Raw genomic sequence first — 20,125 nt, 5'->3', positions numbered from 1 at the left:
GCTCCCAGATAATTCAAAAAGGGGGCACATCTTGAGCGTACCCAGGGACCCCTTTCTAGTAATAACAGTAGTGTATTCAAACCTTGTAACTTTTTTGAATTTCCCAGGAGCCGGGGGAGCCTATAGTTCTAATGCCTTGTCCATGACAATGCCTTGGCCAATCAGATTTGACTGCCAACTCTGCAACACCCAGCAGTATAAGCTGTTGTGTTCATTTGAAATTTGGCAGTCTTGCATTTGTCCTGATAAGTGCAAGACGGAAAGCTTCGGATTATTCTTAAGCACCCTGTAAACTTCTCATTTTCTTCATTTACTGCTTTGTTCGCAACCTTTCATTTCATCTTCATTTGGTCTCATTTTCAACGTCCTTTAATCTTCAGCTGCGGCATTTAACTCCCACGGTCTTTTTCTTCTGGGTCACTCTCTAATCGCACTGCAGCTTCACAGCGCCAGGGTCCCAGGTTCGATTCCCGGTTGGGTCACTGTCTGTGCGGAGTCTGCACGCTCACCTGCGTGGGTTTCCTCCGGGTGTTCCGATTTCCTCCCACTAGTCCCGAAAGACGTGCTGTTAGGTAATCTGGACATTCTGAATTCTCCATCTGTGTACCCGAACAGGCGCCGGAATGTGGCGACTAGGGACTTTTCAAAGTAACTTCATTGCAGTGTAAGCCTACTTGTGACAATAAAGATTATTATTATTAATCTGATGTGCTGTTTCTTTCCTTCATCCTCACCATTGCCCCGGCCCTCGTAAAACTCTTTAACCTTCTGATTTGATGCTGCTATCCCTTTTCACACTTTGGCCCGATATTTTGCATCTTTTGAATCTAAATAATTTCCCCGTTCCTTCCCTCAACAGCTGTTACTGGTATATTTCCCAGAGATTTCAATCCTTATTTTAAATATCCTGCCGATTGCTCTGCTTTGCCAAAATCAATACTAAAATGTTATTTTGCCATCGTTTGTACATTTCTTTGTTCTTTGTTCTTTGTTTGTACCAAGGTTAGCTGTCAACTTGCAGGCAACTTGCAACTTGTTCCGGTCACAGTGCCTCAGGGATACGTTATCAGGTAGCTCAATAGGGATCCAGTTAATATAGAAATATCTCGGGCTTCTCCTGGGAATAGGAACCATTTGACTGCAGGGAAACTGCTAATGAGTAAGATGTTGATTTGTGCATTTTGGTAAGTTTGATTCAGTTTACCCGAATGCTTTAACTGGCTTGTAGACAGTTCCGGTACTTCACAGCTATATCGATCACGCTGAGCTGAGTGTGAAGAATAAGAGCAGCAGCTGTTAAAACAACCCCGCCGCCAACTTTGGCTTTATCCTGTCTCTCTATCTCTACTCCTGACCATAGAGCGATCCATTTTAATGACAGAGTTACTGGAGCCAAAGGGTAAATATCTCAAGCCGATCACCGTAACCACAGCGGGGCACCGTGAGTGCTTGGAATCTGGCTGGTGAATATGCTTACCACATTGCGCAGCCAGCTCACCCTGGGGGAGTCTCACGCACAATTATAACAAGTGGTGCCGGAGCCCAATCGGACACAACACCAGGCCTCCTAAAGAAAGCATATTGTAATAATCAGACCACTTTCTAGAAGACGCCCGTTAATCTGGCATTAACGGACAAAAATAGCCCCCAGTGCAGTCAGTTGAATGGAAATTGAAATGAAATGAAATGAAAATCGCTTATTGTCACAAGTAGGCTTCAAATGACGTTACCGTGAAAAGCTCCTCGTTGCCACATTCCGGCGCCTGTTCAGGGAGGCTGGTACGGGAATTGAACCGTGCTGCTGGCCTGCCTTGGTCTGCTTTAAAAGCCAGCTCTTTAGCCCTGTGCTCCCATTGCAATGGTACAGCTGAGGATGCCATATGATTCCCAGGCTGGTGTCCTTCTGGCTGTTTTGTGGCAATTCTTGTTCTTATGCAGGATCACCTCATGTTCAGTTCTCATTTCTCCTTTACCGACACACAATGAGGAATAGCCTTGCTCTCTTGTGATGTGAGGACTTTTATTATTACGTGGGTGATGGCAATTTGACAGTTTCAAACAAGCTTGACGGTGTTCCCAACTTTTTATTACCATTGCCAGCATTAGCAGCCAACCATGTACTTATAGTAAATTGAAGCAGGAGAAGGCCATTCGGCCCTTCGAACCTGCTCCGCCATTCCTTCTGATCATGGCCGATCATCAGATTCAACACCCTGATCCCGCCTGCCCCTCGGTGGAGTACAGTTCCAACACTCAAGAAACTCAACACCATCCAGGACAAGGCAGGTCATTTGATTGGCACTCCTTCCACAAACATTCACTCCCTCCACCAGCAATGCACAGTAACAGCCATGTGTACTAGCTACAAGATAAAAGCCAATTACCGCGGATGTTGGAATCTGAAACAATTACAGAAAATCCTAGCTTCAACAAAGAGTCATCAGACTCGAAACGTTATCTCCCTTCTCTCTCCACGGCTGCTGTCAGACCTGCTGAGATTGTCCCAATATTTTCTGTGTTTGTACCATCTACAAGGTGCACTGCAGGAACTCACCAAGGCTCCGTAGGCATCACCTTCCAAACTGGGCTGGATTCTCCGCTGTCGGGATTCTCCATTGCGCCGGCAGCGCACCCATGCCCAGGGATTTCCCGACGGCATGGGGCTGCCCACAATGGGAATCCCTATTGACAGGAAACTGGTGCGGTGGGTCGGAGAATCCCGCCCATGACCCCTAACATATAGAAGGACAAGGGCAGCAGATACCTGGGAAAACTATCACCTGGAGGTTCCCCTCCAAGCCACTTAGCATCCTGACTTGGAAATATATCGGCGTTCCTTCACTGCCGCTGGGTGAAAATCCTGGAACTCTCCAACAGCACTGTGGCCATACCTACACCACATGGACTGCAACGGCTCAAGAAGGTAGCTTAGCACCACTGTCTCAGGGGAAATTAGGGATGGGCAATAAACACTGGCCTAATCAGCGAAACCCACATCCCTTAAATGAATAAGAGGCTACCTGACCTTAACAGCCAATCCTCAGCGGCATGCAGCTCACTGACTTCCCAATGAAAACAGGTGGCAGAGGCCACCGCGGGGGCGGAACCAGATATACAAACCTCAGTACAGGACATTTGTTTCAGAAGGGCAATGCTTATGAGGGGAAATCACCTGGGCCCACCTTTCCTGGTGGCACCCTAAGGAGCAAAACCTTTTGTCAGTGGAATGTAGGTCAATGCTTCAATTAATCATCCCTTTTTATTGAAGCTTAAGTCTTAGAGGCAAGAGCTTTCAACTCAGCTCCAACTAATATGGCATCGCAGATTGCACTTGATGTTGCAAAGGAATCATTTTTATTTCGGTTTTAATAAGCAGTAGGATAAACAAAATGGAGGATGTTTGGTTGAAGTAAATAGTGCATCTCACTGCAGCATATGAAATACCAGGTTCATGTTTCCAGCACATTATTTCTCGAACTTAGCTTACACGAGAGAAAGGAATAGTGAGGTGACAACACCCTTCACCAGAATAAACTCCCGCAGCAGAAACGAACTGGCCAACAGCAATTTGTCTGAAAACAGTTTTTGACCTGAAAATAAGCAACCTTTCAATCATGCTGTGTTTTCTTGAGTTATGTGGCAATATCCCAGTCAAAGAGCGGATTACATTGACAAAGGAGCTGTAAAATACTTTGGCTGAAATAAAACTTTTGAACGTTCCTTCCGGATAATGTACCCTTTCGTCATTGAACACCAAATCCCTGTCTTGAACAGGGGGAAAGCAACGGAAACGCAGTGATTGCCGCTAAAAACACTGGCCAGCCAGACCCTGAGCAATAAGTTGCACAGAGATCCCATCCATCACTGTGCGGAGATGTGTGTCAGAACAGCCAAATACATCACCAGAGCCTGCTGGCATTTGTATGCCAGCCCAAGCTCATGCCACGGCAGACCCATAAAGTGCCAAATGTTGTCACAGGGTTTAGTCTCAGTGTGAGGAGTCAGGAGACCGTAGAGACTCGCAAGCAACAGACCTGTTCTTCAGCTCTATTGGTTTCGAATCTGGCGGAAATCTGGTGGAGCTGATCCAAGTTTGCTAATTATGAAGAGAGCACACAAAGACTTAAAAATAAAATTTGACTTGACTCATGCAAACATCTTTCTTCTCACGGGGACCTTTATGCAGTTTGACAGCCGTGAGGGATGTCATGCCCAGAGTTATTTGTTTCGATGGTTTTCTCCCCGCAGAAGCACAAACCAATATTTGAGCCGTGAAGAACATCTGGTTTGAGTTTAAGAGGTCCTGGATAATGCTCTGATTAAAATCATGAACGAATGTTATTTTGGTTCAACCTTTTCAATTGCCGATTCAGTGAGCTGAAATGCAGAGAGCACCAAGATGGTAGGGATGGCAAATGGAACATGGCCGGGTTACATTGAATGCTGTCCACGTCATTCTGTATAATCTTTTGGAAGATTCTGTTCTAGTATCATCGCCTTTCACACTGGGATTGCCTGGAATTTATATTACTCTTGTCACGTTTATTATTGAATGTCAGTCTGTCATCAACTGCAAAGATACAGAGCTGATGCAATGAGTTCCTTACTGCAAAGCCTTCTTGATTGCACACTGCAGAGTCTAGATATTCCAGTTGACCTTGTAATGCCGGTCAGGAAAGTTAGCTCATTAAACTATTGTTGGAGCAGAGGCAACTATTCGCTATCAATAGATCAACAATTACTTGCATTCATTTTTTAAAAATGTTTTTATTAAGGCATTTATATATATACATCAAACAACCAAAACCAGAAAGAGAACAAACAGGAAATCACATCACAAGTAAATATTCAACAGCCCAGCGCCTCTACCCTCCCCGCCGTTATCCTCCACCCACTCGGCCTCATTTTTTAACCCCAAAGTCCCCCCTCCCCTCTTACTTCCCCTCCCCGGCGGCACGGTAGCACAATGGTTACCACTGTTGCTTCACACCGCCAGGTCCCATGTTCGATTCCTGCTTGGGTCACTGACTGTGACGGAGTCTGCACGTTCTCCCCTGTCTGCTCCACCAGATTTCCTCCGGGTGCTCCGGTTTCCTCCCACAAGACGTGCTTGTTAGGTGAATTGGACATTCTGAATTCTCCCTCTGTGTACCCGAACAGGCGCCGGAGTGGGGCGACTAGGGGATTTTCACAGTAACTTCTTGCAGCGTTAATGTAAGCCTACTTATGACAATAATAAAGATTATTACTATCATTATTATTACTTGCATTCATATAGCACCTTTATCACGGTAAAGCTTTCCCTAGGCGCTTCACAGGAATGTAACTGGACAAAAAAGAATTGGGGCTGGATTATCCACCACCCTCCACCCCCCCAGCCGCGTGTTTCTGGACAGCGGGAGGCAGCGCGCCGATCGCTAGTGGCAGAATTCTCTTTTCCCGCTGCTGCCAATGGGAATTCCTGTTGAAAGCTCCCCGTGCAGTTGGGAAAACCGTGGGCGGGGTTGTGATGCCGGCAGGATCAGAGAATCGCACCGCCAGTGAACGGCTGGAGAATTCTGGCCCTGATGTCAAACCAAAGATGGAGGACAATAAAATTGGTGACCAAAGAGACAGGTTGTTAAGAGCCCCTGAAAGAAGAAGAGAGAGGCCGCAAAGGTTTAGGGGAGGCTTTCTAGAGTTTAGGGCTTAGGCACTGAAGGTCTTGTATTAGTTACTCAAAATATAGTGTTATTTACTTGGAACCTGCCAAATGGCCAAAAGAACAAGTAGCTTCAGGTGAAAGCAATCCTGGAAATATAATAGCAGGACTCATCCACAATTAGATCGCAAACTGGGAAGTGCAGTAGCATGGCCCAGGTCTCCAATCGTCTGATGTTCTTAGAGCCCTGGATGGAAACACTTGTTCACCACACTCACTCGCTGCATTGTGGACAAGACCAGCTATAGGTCTCTGTCTTAATCAAGACGCATAACTTTGGAGCTCCGAATTTTTGTAGGGTTAAAGAAACCAGTGTTTCCTGGTCATTACAATAGTAAGGACCTAGTCTGCAGAGTTATTGATGAATATACGAATAAATGGCATTAGAATTGTACAAATAAAGATGTTTGTCGCAAGCTGCCCTCGGGTAGGACCTTCTGACCTGCTGAAAGCAGATCTGCATCATGTTATTCACTTGAAACACGGTTTGGGGCTTTGGAAAGGTGTTATGATGATCTGGAATGTGTGGCATGCTACTCAAACAGACCTCCTGATACCTAGGTGGGTTTAATCAGTGCCCTTGCCAGTTTTATGATTTTTAAAAAATTATTTTTGGGATATGGACGCCGCTGGCTAGGCTAGAATTTATTGCCCATCCTTCGTTGCCCTTCAGAAATTGGTGGTGAGCTAGAACAAAGAACAATGAAAAGTACAGCACAGGAACAGGCCCTTTGGCCCTCCAAGCCCGTGCCGACTATTCTGCCCGTCGAAACAATATTCTACACTTCCGGGGTCTGTATCCCTCTATTCCCATCCTATTCATGTATTTGTCAAGATGCCCCTTAAACGTCACTATCGTACCTGCTTCCACCACCTCCTCCGGCAACGAGTTCCAGACACCCACTACCCTCTGTGTAAAACACTTCCCTCGTACATCTCCTCTGAACCTTGCCCCTCGCACCTTAAACCTATCGCCCCTAGTAATTGACCACTCTACCCTGGGAAAAAATCTCTGACTATCCACTCTGTCTATGCCCCTCATAATTTTGTAGACCTCTATCAGGTTGCCCCTCAACCTCCGTTGTTCCAGTGAGAACAAACCAAGTTTATCAAACCTCTCCTCCTAGCTAATGGCCTCCATACCAGGTAACATCCTGGTAAATCCCTTGTGCACCCTCTCTAAAGCCTCCACAGTGTGACGACCAGAATTGAACACAATACTCCAAGTGTGGCCTAACTAAGGTTCTATACAGCTGCAACATGACTTGCCAATTTTTATACTCAATGCCCTGGCCAATGAAGGCAAGCATGCCGTATGCCTTCTTGACTACCTTCTCCACCTGTGTTGTCCCTTTCAGTGACCTGTGGACCTGTACACCAAGATCTCTTTGACTGTCAATACTCTTGAGGGTTCTACCATTCACTGTATATTCCCTACCTGCATTAGACCTTCCAAAATGCATGACCTCACATTTGTCCGGGTTAAACTCCATCTGCCATCTCGCTGCCCAAGTCTCTAAACAATCTAAATCCTGCTGTCTCCTCTGACAGTCCTCATCGCTATCCGCAATTCCACCAACCTTTGTGTCATCCGCAAACTTACTAATCAGACCAGTTACATTTTCCTCTAAATCATTTATATGTACTGCCTTCTTGAATCACTGCAGTCCCTAATAGTCCTAATAATAGTAAAGCAGTTACTGTCTTCCTTTGGGGAACAGCAGTTCAAAGGCGATGGACCTGGACTTGGAAAATAGAATCCAAGTCCATCTTGTTCTGCAGGATTGGGAATGTAAAAGCTGAACAGGACAGGTCCCCAGTGCACAGCTCCCCCCCGCCCACCCTCAGGTTTCTGGGGCCTGGGCTTCTTCCAACTCAGCCCAAATAACTCTGCAAGTCAATGCCCGAAAAGTAATCCAGATTGGATAAACATTCGGAAGTTTATACTACACTGGGAGGCTGTGCAGGTTAAGCTGATTGAACTGTAGGAAGACACTATGCATGTTTGGCTGCACTTAACCCTTGACAATGCAATACCTGTGCCATAATGGCCTGGATTTAAATAAATGGTGTTTTTGCCATCCTTTAACTCACCGTTTAAAGCATAGATTGCGGTGACTTATCCTTTGATATCTTCTGACTTTTCCTTTATAAAGCACCCAAGCCACTTTACAGCCAAAACTTTGAAGTGTAGTCGAAGAAGAATAGAATAATAATAATCTTTATTGTCACAGGTAGACTTTGATTAACACTGCAATGAAGTTACTGTGAAAATCCCAGTCGCCACATTCCGGCACCTGTTCGGGTACACTGAGGGAGAATTCAGAATGTCCAAATCACCAAACAAGCGCGCCTTTCGGGACTTGTGGGAGGAAACCGGAGCCCCATCCGGAGGAAACCTCTGCAGACACGGGGAGAACGTGCAGGCTCCGCACAGACAGTCACCCAAGCTGGGAATCGAACCTGGGTACCTGGAGCTGTGAAGCAACAGTGCTAACCACTGAGCTACCGTGCCGTCACTGTTGCAATGTAGAAAAGTGGGGCAGCCAAATTGGGCACAGCACACGCCCACAAATAGAAATGGGATAATAACCTATTTAAAAGTGTTCGGAGTTAAATATTGGCTAGGACACCAGGGAAAACCCACCTGAGATGGCAAAGGGGCAGGTATGGCTGAAGCCCGTGCCTTTTAAGACCAAGATGAGACTGTGGTCCCGGATCGAAGGCTGACATCTTGCTCAAAATAATTGAGAGAAGTAATGATTTTGTTGTCCAGGTCCGTGACCTCTTGCCCTAAAGGAACATTTCAGTGGGAGAGATGAACGTTTTAGTTGTGCTTTGTGAAGGACATCGGTATCTTGTTCCTACATCTGAATCCATTTAATCACCACAGCTTCTAGGGGGAAAAAATCAAACAATGGAAACTCCATCCAGACAATGCTCAGAGGAGGAAAATGTGCCTTCACGCTTTGCGTCAAACATTTTACGAACTGCAGATGGGTTATTTTGCAGTGTATTTTACAATTTATTAAGTCCCATTTCCTGACTTTTTTTATTTCTTTCACAGATGGAGACACCGGCTTCTACAGTGTCTGTGGACCTAATAAAGAACTGGATGAGGATACGTGTCAGTGTGTCTGTAAAGGAGGCCGACACCACACCCGCTGTGGACACCACAAAGAGCTCGATAAGGACTCGTGCCAGTGCGTATGCAGAAATGGACTGTATCCCGCCATATGTGGCGCCCACAAGCAATTCGACGCAGATTCTTGCGAGTGCATTTGCAAAAGAAGCTGTCCAAGAAACCAGCCTTTAAACCCAGCAAAATGTGTCTGTGAATGTACACAGTCTCCAAATAAATGCTTTCTGAAAGGAATGAGGTTTCACCCTCCGACCTGTAGGTGAGTGTTAAGTCAGTTTACACCTTAGCTAAAGTTTGCTTTGTTCCAGAGTGATATTAAATGCAAGTTGTAATTGAATTCTTTGAGACATTTTAACAACGTGATGAAGTGCTACATTAAACATCTTTCTTTCTTAAAAATTCATTCACAAAATGTGGGCACCGGTGACAAGACCAGCATTTATTGCCCATCCCTAATTGACCTTCAGAAGGTTGCGATAGACTGCCTCCTTGAACCTCTGCAGTCCACGTGCTGAAGGTACTCGCACAGCGCTGTTATGAGTCGTTTCAGGCAATGACGGAACAGCGATATATTTCCAAGTTAGGAAAGTATGCCGTTTGGAAGGGATGGTGCTCCTGTGTGTCTGCTGCCCTTGTCCTTCTACATAGTAGAGGTTACAAGTTTGGGAGGTTTTGCCATGTGGTGAGTGCTGGGGCGCATCCTGTAGACAGAACACAATGCAGCTACAATATGCTGCTGTTGAAGGGAGTGGATCTTTAAGCAAGTGGATGGGGTGGCGATCGAATTGACTTTTTCTTAATATCTGATGTACCATCAGTTGACAACAGACGGGAGAAAAACTGTGGCTTTAATCAGCTTAAAGACACCTGCTGGCAGCTGGTCCCAAAATGAGGGCAGGGCTGGAGGTTGGCCACCTTTATACATGAGCCCAAGGGGAGGAGCCACAGGCGGAGCCAGCAGGGACAAGCCCAGGCATGTAACAATACAACAGTACAATACAATACAATACAGTGGTTTACCACATTCACACCCTGTTAAAAAAAAGAGTCCGGCAGGGGTGAAGTGGACGGGTTGAGTTATAGATCGAGTCTGTCGGGGGCTTTGACTTTCCGCTGTGACCGCCTCAGTCCCGGCTGTGGTGTGGATATTGGTGTCGGATGAGGTGTTGAGGCCTGCGTGTCCAGGAGTGTGTTGTCTTCTGCGGCTTGTAGTAGATGAGTAGCAATGGGGGGAGACGGTGTAGGGGCGGGGGTAGTGGTGATGGTCACTGGGGAACCTGCGAGTGCCAAATCCCGAAGGGAAACTGTGTCGTCCCGCCCTTCATGGTGTGCCACATAGGCATATTGGGGGTTAGCATGGCGGAGAAGAACCTTTTCGACCAGTGGATCCGACTTATGGCTCCTCGCATGCTTGCGGAGGAGGACGGGCCCTGGGACCGTCACCCAGGATGGGAGCGAGACTCCTGAGGTGGATTTCTTGGGGAAAACAAACATCCTCTCAAGAGTGGTCACATTGGTGGCGGTAGACAGGAGCGACCGGATGGAGTGGAGTGCATCGGGAAGGACCTCCTGCCAGGGAAGACAGGGAGACCTCTAGACCATAGAGCAAGAAGGACGGCCTTCCAGACCGTCGCGTTCTCCCTCTCCACCTGTCCGTTACCCCGGGGGTTGTAGTTGGTAGTCCTGCTTGAGGCGATGCCCTTGCTAAGCAGGAACTGACGCAGCTCATCACTCATGAAAGAGGAACCCCGATCACTATGGATATAAGTGGGGAAACCGAACAAGGTGAAGAGACTGTGCAGGGCCTTGATGACTGTGGCAGAGGTCATGTCAGGGCATGGGTTGGCGAAAGGGAAACGTGAGTACTCATCAATGATGTTGAGGAAGTACACGTTACGGTCAGTGGAGGGGAGGGGCCCTTTGAAATTGACGCTGAGGCGCTCAAAGTGGCGGGGGGCCTTTACCAGGTGTGCTCTGTATGGTCGATAGAAGTGCGGTTTGCACTCCACGCAGACCTGGCAGTCCCTGGTCATGGTCCTGACTTCCTCGATGGAGTAAGGCAGGTTGCGGGCCTTGATGAAGTGGCAGAACCGGGTGACCCCTGGGTGACAGAGATCATTGTGGAGAGCCCGAAGCCGGTCTACTTCTGCGCTGGCACATGTACCGCGGGATAGGGCATCTGGGGGCTCATTGAGCTTCCCAGGTCGATACAAGATATCATAATTATAGGTGGAGAGTTCGATCCTCCACCTTAGAATCTTGTCATTCTTGATCTTGCCCCGCTGTGTTTTATTGAACATGAAGGCCACCGACCGTTGGTCAGTGAGGAGAGTGAATTGCCTGCGGCCAGGTAATGCCTCCAATGTCGCACAGCTTCCACAATGGCTTGGGCTTCCTTTTCGAAGGAGGAGTGTCAAATTTCGGAGCCCTCGAGGGTGCGGGAGAAGAAAACCAAGGGCCTGCCCGCCTGGTTGAAGGTAGCGGCCAGGGCAAAGTCGATTGCATCGCTCTCCACCTGGAACGGGATAGACTTGTCTACTGCGTGCATCGCGGCTTTAGCAATATCTGCTTTGATGCGGTTGAAGACCAGGCGGGCCTCCGCCGTCAGGAGGAAAAGGGTGGATTTAATGAGTGGGCGGGCCTTGTCCGCATAATTGGGGACGCACTGGGCATAGTAGGAGAAGAACACCAGGCATCTCTTCAGGGCCTTGGAGCAGTGGGGGAGGGGACGCTCCAGGAGGGGGCGCATGCGGTCGAGGTCGGGCCCTAGGACTCCGTTTTCCACAACGTAGCCAAGGATGGCTAGGCGGGTTGTGCGAAAAACGTATTTCTCCTTATTATATGTCAGGTTAACGAGCTGGGCAGTGTGGAGGAATTTCTGGAGATTGGCATCATGGTCCTGCTGGTCATGGCCGCAGATGGTGACATTATCCAAATACGGGAACGTGGCCCGCAGTCCGTACTGGTCAACCATTCGGTCCATCTCCCGTTGGAAGACCGAGACCCCATTGGTGATGCCGAAGGGGACCCTGAGGAAGTGGGAGAGGCGGCCGTCTGCCTCGAAGGCAGTGTATTGGCAGTCCTCCGGATTGATAGGGAGCTGGTGGTACGCGGACTTCAAGTCGATGGTGGAGAAGACTCCGTACTGCGCAATCTGGTTGACCATGTCAGATATGCGGGGAAGAGGGTTCGCATCGAGGTGTGTGTACCGGTTGATGGTCTGACTGTAGTCGATGACCATCCGGTGCTTCTCCCCAGTTTTGACGACCACCACTTGGGCTCTCCAGGGGCTAGTACTGGCCTCTATGATCCCTTCCCGCAATAGTCGCTGGACCTCCGACCTGATAAAGGCCTTGTCCCGAGCACTGTATCGTCTGCTCCTAGTGGCGACGAGAGATTAGCCCCTCTAATAAGGAGTCCGGGGTGAGGTTATCAAAGAGCAGGGTTGGGGCGACTTTAAGGGTCGAGAGGCTACATACGGTGAAGGGGGGCAGGGGTGCATCGAACTCCAGGGTAAGACTTTTGAGGTGGCACTGGAAGTCAAGACCTAATAGCAGGGCAGCGCAGAGATGTGGGAGGACGTAGAGTTTGAACTCAACGCCCCGTACTGTAAGGGTTGCAACACAGTACCCACAGACTTCCACGGAATGAGATTCGGAAGCCAGGGAGATTTTCTGGGTCATGGGTAAGATTGGGAGGGAGCAGCGCCGTACCGTATCTGGGTGAATAAAACTCTCTGTGCTCCCGGAGTCAAACAGGCAGGTCGTCTCGTGACCGTTGATCCGGACAGCCATCATGGATTTGACGAGGTGATGAGGTCGAGACTGGTCGAGGGTGATGGAGGCGATCTTCGGAAGGTGGGCGGGCAATTCACCGGGGCGCTGTCGCCTCGTGGCAAGGAGATGCCTAGCATACACCTCGTTGACTCCATTAACATACTGTCCTATCAACAGCATTATCGCATCCTCGTACGAGTCAGCATCCCTGATGATAAGGAATACTTGCGGGCTCACCCGAGAGTTGAGGATTCGCAGCTTGTGGGTCTTGGCGACGGCGATCGCGGAGGACTCAACGTACGGTTCAAAGCAGCGTAGCCAGTGTTCAAACGTAATAGTGGCGTCGGCTGCTTGGGGGCCCAGCTCCAGGCGATCAGGCTTTAGCGATGGATCCATCTGAAAATTTTAAGCTGATTAAATTGATGTAACATCAATTGACGACAGACGAGGAGTCGGGAGAAAAAGTGTGGCTTTAATCAGCTTAAAGACACCTGCTGGCAGCCGGTCCCAGAATGAGGGCAGGGCTGGAGGTTGGTCACCTTTATACATGAGCCCGAGGGGAGGAGCCACAAGCGGAGCCAGCAGGGACAAGCCCAGGCATGTAACAATACAATACAATGCAATACAATACAGTGGTTTACCACAATATCGTCAGGCATCTTGGCTATTGTCTGAACTGCATCATCCAGGCAAATGGGTTTTATTCCAACATATTCCTGAATTGTGCTGTGGAGATGATAGAGATGCTTTGGGAGTCAGAGATTAACTATTCACCACAGAATGTGCAGCATGTGGCTGATCCGAATCAGTTCCTGGCCAACAGGTGGTGACGGCATTGCCATCGAATGCTTGGCCTTCTGGCATGAAGATGGTGGTCGAAGAAAAACATAAGAACGAGGAGCCGAGGAGGCCATGCGGCCTATCGAACCTGCATTCTGCCATTCAATACACTCACAGTCGATCTTCGACGTCAACTCCATTTTCCTGCCTGTTCAACATTCCCTTTGATTCCCTTAAGTGACCAAAGATTTGCCTATCCCAGCCTTAATATATTCAATGATGAGCCATCCACAGCACTCTGGGGAAGAGAATTACAAAGATTCAAAACCCTTTTTGAGAGTAAAATATTTAAGAGTTAGTTGTGTGAAATGAATTAAATATGTATCGAGTGTGGTTTCACAGCCCTGTCACGGGGCAGGAACATGAAACACGATGAGCTGGAAACCCCCCCCCCCCCGGCAGTGGGGACTGTAAAATTCTGGTCCTAGTATAAATTTAAGATTAAATAAATGAACAAAGTAAATATCGAACCTTTTACAACCTTTGGACATCCCATAAACCTTCACAACCAGTGAAATAGTTTTGAAGTGTAGCCACTGTTGCATTATAGGATAGGATGACAAAGTGGCACAATGGTTCAAAGTGCTGCCCCACAGCGCCAGGGACTCGGGCTCGATTCCGCCCTTGGTTGACTGCGTATGTGGAGTTTTCAAGTCCTCCCTGTGTCTGCGTGGAGTTTCTCCCGGTGCTCCGGTTTCCTACCACAGTACAAAGATGTGCAGGTTCATAGAATCATAGAATTTGCAGAGCAGAACGAGGCCATTCTGCCCATCAAGCCGGCACCAGCCCTTACAAAGAGCACCCTACTGAAGCCCACGTATCTACCCTACCCCAGTAACCCTCACTTAACATTTTTTGGACACTAAGGGCAATTCATCACGGCCAATCCACCTATACCGCACACCTTTCGACTGTGGGAGGAAACCGGAGCACCCGGAGGAAACTCACGCAGACACGGGGAGAACGTGCAGACTCCGCACAGACAGTGACCCAGCCGGAAATCGAACCTGGGACCCTGGAGCTGAGAAGCAACTGTGCTAGCCACTGCGCTGACGTGCTGCCCTTGGGTGGATGGATGGGTTGGGTGGATTGGCCATGCAAAAATTACGCCTTAGTGTCCAGGGATGTGCAAATTAGGTGGGATTACAGGTATAGGACGGGGGAGTGAGCCTAGGTAGGTTGTTCTTTCAGAGGGTCAGTGCAGACTCGATGGGCTGAATGGCCTCCTTCGCCACTGCACGAATTCTACGGATTCCATGATCTCACCTGCCAGAATTTTACATAGCTCTGGCTGGCTCACTCCTGACCCGGAAGCAGGTGAAATTGGGCGAGACGTCATCAGACACGAGCGTGATATTTTGGACAGCGAGCACGAGCAGGAGTTGGAAGCGACCCGCTAACAATCACGCGGGCAATTTGGCCCATTAAGGGGCCAATTGAAAGCTATTTTATGTGACCCATCCTATTCCCACCCTCCGGCAATCTTTCCCAGCGCATATTTCATGCTGGCTGCCCGTTAATTTGCCAGCCAAAGTAAAATTGCATTCTGGGGCTGATGTGGGTCAGAAGCGCGTTCTGTGCCTGCTTCCGGTCCGTCGAGCACGCATGCCCAGTGGCTGCAAAATGTACATCCTTCTGGTTTGAATTTGAATGCATAATAATAATAATCTTTATTTGTGTCACAAGTAGGCTTACATTAACACTGCAATGAAGTTACTGTGAAAATCCCCTAGTCGCCACATTCCGCGCCTGTTCGGGTACACAGAGGGAGAATTCAGAATGTCCAATTCACCTAACAAGCACATCTTTCGTGACTTGTGAGAGAAAACTGGAGAACCCGGAGGAAACCCACGCAGACACAGGGAGAATGTGCAGACTTCGCACAGACAGTGACCCAGCTGGGAATCGAACCTGGGACCCTGGCGCTGTTTTGCTAACCCAGGGATCAGTGTGATAAACCTTCGCTGCACTCCCTCTCGAGCAAGAACATCCTTCCTCTAATAAGGAGACCAGAACTGCACACATTATTCCAGGTGTGGCCTCACCAAGGCCCTCTATAATTGCAGCAAGACATCTCTGCTCCTGTACTCGGAGCCTCTCGCGATGAAGGCCAACACGCCATTTTTTAATAAGGAGACCAAAGCTACACAAAGTACTTCAGATGTGGTCTCGCCAAGGCTCTGTAAAACTGCAATAAAACGTCCCTCCTTTTATATTTAATTCCTCTTGCAGAAAATGCCAACCTTTTGCTTTCAGCTTCTGACCAGCCTGCTAGATGAAACATAGGAAGAGGAGTATGCCATTCAGCCCCTCAAGTCTGCTCCAGCATTCAATGACATCATGGTGGATCTGCGTCCCAACTCCACTGAGCCACCTTGGTTCCATAAACTTTAATACCTTTATCTAATAAAAGTCGCAGTTTGAACGGGATGATCACTTTGAGCTCCATCTGCAAAAGTTTTCCTCCCTCGTTCAATCCACCCTTGTTAAATCTGCCCCTGTCCGTCCCACTTGCTGTGCAAACGGTAACATTTTCAGTATTTTGACTATTCATTTCAGGTTTTCCACATGAATGCTTCTCCCGCTACCTCGCACTTCATCCCAAATAGACATTTCCATTTTGACTCCAGCTCTTCCTACTGTCACACAATGCAAAGTTACACAGCTAAACTGAGCAGCTTATCAGCATGGTAGCATAATGGTTAGCACTGTAGCTTTACAGTGCCAGGGCCCCAGGTTTGATTCCCAGCTTGGGTCACTGTCTGTGCGAAGTCTGCACATACTCCCCATGTCTGCGTGGGTGGGTTTCCTCCGGGTGCTCCAGTTTCCTGCCGCAAGTTCCGAAAGATGTGCTTGTTAGGTTAATTGGACATTCTGAATTCTCCCTCTGTGTACCTGAGCAGGCGCCGGAACGTGGCGACTAGGGGCTTTTCACAGAAATTTCATTGCGGTGTTAATGGAAGTCTACTTGTGACAATAAAGATTATTATGGCACGGTAGCGCAGTGGTTAGCACTGTCGCTTCACAGCTCCAGGGTCTCAGGTTGAATTCCCGACTTGGGTCACTGTCTGTGCGGAGTCTGCACATTCTCCCTGTGTCTCCGTGGGTTTCCTCCGGGTGCTCTGGTTCCCTCCCACAGTCCAAAGATGTGCAGATTAAGTGGATTGGCCATACTAAATTGCCCTTATTGTCCAAAGGGGTTGGGTGGGGTTGCTGGGTTACGGGGATAGGGTGAAGGTGTGGGCTTAGGTGGGGTGCTCTTTCCAAGGCCTGGTGCAGACTCGATAGGTCGAATGGCCTCCTTCTGCACTGTAGATTCTTTGTCTATGTCTTAACATCAGAGGTTGGAAAGAATGTCCTGCAAAGCCCCAAGCAGTATTGTTAACCAGCGGATATCAAAACAGAAGTGTACACAATAGAAAATGTTTGTCGAAGATAAGTTTTATTTATTATTTATGCAGCGAATGCAAAATCCCTAAGCCAAGCAGTCTTTTCCAGTTCTGCTGTGTTCATAGAATCATAGAATTCCTACAGTGCAGAAGGAGGCCATTCGGCCCATCGAGTCTGCTCCGACCCCTGGAAAGAGTATCCCACCCAGCCCACACCTTCACCCTATCCCCGATTGTTGATGATGTGCACCCCGAGGAGGTTGAAGCTGTCAACCATCTCCACCTCGGCACCATTGAAGCAGACAGGGGTGTGTGTACGATACTTTGCTTCCTGAAGTCAATGAGCACTTTTAACTGCGTGATTCCCAGCGCTCGCAGTGCCGAGAAATACATGGCTATACAACGCATTGTATAAGGGGCCTCAGCGGGGAACTCGCGGCCAAGGCCGCACATAGCCCCATTTTGTACACTGGGGAGCTCCGCTTGCCAGACGTCCCCAGTGTAGGAAGAGATCGGGACGCCATTTTCCAAAGCCCCGGCCCATGCAAGGCACCCCCAGCCCAATCACGCATGTGCAGAAAATACCAGTTTGGCACCACTAACCTGGTACCCTGGCAGTGCCACTTGGTCACCTTGGCAGTGCCAGGCTGGCATCCAGGTGGCACCAGCAGGGCCAGGGCACCACCCTGCCAAAAAGGCAGGCAGCTGGGGGCCTCCGATCCCCTGGCAGACCCCCATGAGTGCCGTTCCACCTGGTCCCCGTTTGTGGGGACCAGCGCTGAACAGCGCTCGCCCGAGTTCTCTGAGGCGAAGGGGATGAAACCCAAAGCCTCAGGTACCTCGGAAATCTGCACATTAGAGTGAAACAAACTATGTTGCTCTAATATACAGACTTGCCAAAAAGTGATCCCGCCCACAATGAGCGAGATTTTGAACATAGAATATAGAACATTACAGCGCAGTACAGGCCCTTCGGCCCTCGATGTTGCGCCGACCTGTGAAACCACTCTAAAGCCCATCTACACTATTCCCTTATCGTCCATATGTCTATCCAATGACCATTTGAATGCCCTTAGTGTTGGCGAGTCCACTACTGTTGCAGGCAGGGCATTCCACGTCCTTACTACTCTCTGAGTAAAGAACCTACCTCTGACATCTGTCTTATATTATCTTCCCTCAATTTAAAGCTATGTCCCCTCGTGCTAGACATCACCATCCGAGGAAAAAGGCTCTCACTGTCCACCCTATCCAACCCTCTGATCATCTTGTATGCCTCAATTAAGTCACCTCTTAACCTTCTTCTCTCTAATGAAAACAGCCTCAAGTCCCTCAGCCTTTCCTCATAAGATCGTCCCTCCATACCAGGCAACATTCTGGTAAATCTCCTCTGCACCCTTTCCAATGCTTCCACATCCTTCCTATAATGCGGTGACCAGAATTGCACACAATACTCCAAATGCGGCCACAGCAGAGTTTTGTACAGCTGCAACATGACCTCATGGCTCCGAAACTCAATCCCTCTACCAATAAAAGCTAACACACCGTTCGCCTTCTTAACAACCCTCTCAACCTGAGTGGCAACTTTCAGGGATCTATGTACATGGACACTGAGATCTCTCTGCTCATCCACACTGCCAAGAATCTTACCATTAGCCCAGTACTCTGTCTTCCTGTTATTCCTTCCAAAATAAATCACCTCATTAAACTGCATTAAACTCCATTTGCCACCTCTCAGCCCAGCGCTGCAGCTTATCTATGTCCCCCTGTAACTTGTAATTTACATTGCAACATCTCGCGAGATCGTGTTGCGAGCCAGGTAGATCCTGGGAGCGCTGTCTCCTGGCTTTTATCTGCCACACTGCGCCACGGTGAGCTGCTTTTCGGGTGCAGCATGTGTAGATCTCCAAATTTCTTTCTCTGTCAGTCTGGCCTCAATAAAAGTTGAGACGGATTCGCACGTAAACAGAAGTTATTTATTTAGCTTGCAAGCTTGAATCATCTTACAGAAATGTAAGAGACATCCAGCTTCTTACATCCCAGAAAACGACTGAACTAAAAGACAAAGGGATCTCTGCAAAATCAATTCAAATGGTATCAAGTTTCACATACTCGACGGACATAGGTCAGCCTATGTCCCTCCTGACCTGTTCGATCTATTCTGATTGGCTCACTTCCAATCCCTTTCTCTGGCCCCTATCAATGCAGCATCACTCTCATAGACCCACCTCTTCCTGCTTTTTCCATGCGGTCTCAAATTCCTTTGTCCCTAACTGCAAGAATCAAAGTGGCTTATTTCTACATTACATTAACTAGTAACTCTAAAGTAACTATTTTATATCACATTCGTCATTCCCTCCTTTTATCATTCCATGATAACCGAACTATCCAATCTATAGCTACGGTTCCTCATCTAAAAAGATCCGTCGCTGCATTTCCAATTCCTGTCTTAGCCCCCCTTCATCTGCCTCACCCTCATGGATTTTAACAGTTAAATTTTTTTTCTCGGTGATTGGGGCGGTGATCTGATCTAGTGCACCCCGCATTCTACCCATCACACATTTAAGGATGGCCAGGCCCACAAAGATGCAGCCGATAGCTACCACTAGATACATGGCCATATTTATCAACCAGTCCTTCCATCCTCCAGATCCCCAGTTACCCCAAGAGTCAGGATCCTGCATCCCGTCCAAGTGATCCCGTATGCGATCCATAAATGTAGTAATGTTAGCGGTCAAGTCCTGAACACCCATGATACACTTGCCCTGTACTATGGCGCATACCCCACCCTCACGGGCCAGAAGATAGTCAAGAGCATACCGGTTCTGCATTGCAAACAACCGTAGCTGAGACAACTCCTTAGTTATTGCCCCGAGGGCTCCCAAGGTTTCATTTCCCAAGATGGTAAGGCCGCAAATAAAATAATTCCGATCACTAACAGCCAAGGAACCCCCCACACCTCCCAGTGTCAATACGCTCAGAATGCCCCACCCGGCTGAGTGGCGCCAGTTGGGTGCAAGAACCTGAGGTTTTTTCCAGTTCTCGCAAAATTCAGCAGATACTGCCCGGCGTGCTAACTGATTATGCAGGTTCCACGCCGAAGGGCAGGGGACTGTGGTAGGGACTAGAGTCCCTATAGCAATTCGGCGGGGAAATGGGGTGACAAAACGTTGGTCGCCGTACCATTAAATAAAAAGTAGTATCCTTGTTCCGTGTGGAGACTAGCATCACAATCAGCATATCGGTTGCGTAAGGACCTCCCAGTAGCCCAGTTTATCCA

The 20,125-nt window shown here is 48.4% G+C and overlaps 1 protein-coding gene across 3 annotated transcripts in view; it reads left to right on the top strand.

Annotated features, from left to right (window-relative positions):
- The window catches only part of vegfc (vascular endothelial growth factor c), a 254,164-nt gene that overhangs the window by 225,660 nt on the left and 8,379 nt on the right, over positions 1-20,125 (top strand). For all 3 annotated transcript variants that reach the window (XM_072515794.1, XM_072515795.1, XM_072515796.1), the window contains one exon: positions 8,769-9,102. In XM_072515794.1, coding sequence (XP_072371895.1) covers positions 8,769-9,102 — 334 coding nt within the window. The remainder of the gene's footprint in view (positions 1-8,768; positions 9,103-20,125) is intronic.

This window comes from Scyliorhinus torazame, chromosome 9 (genome assembly GCF_047496885.1).
Source record: "Scyliorhinus torazame isolate Kashiwa2021f chromosome 9, sScyTor2.1, whole genome shotgun sequence".
Classification (NCBI taxonomy): Eukaryota; Metazoa; Chordata; class Chondrichthyes; order Carcharhiniformes; family Scyliorhinidae; genus Scyliorhinus; species Scyliorhinus torazame.
This window is presented reverse-complemented; position numbering and strand designations above follow the sequence as displayed.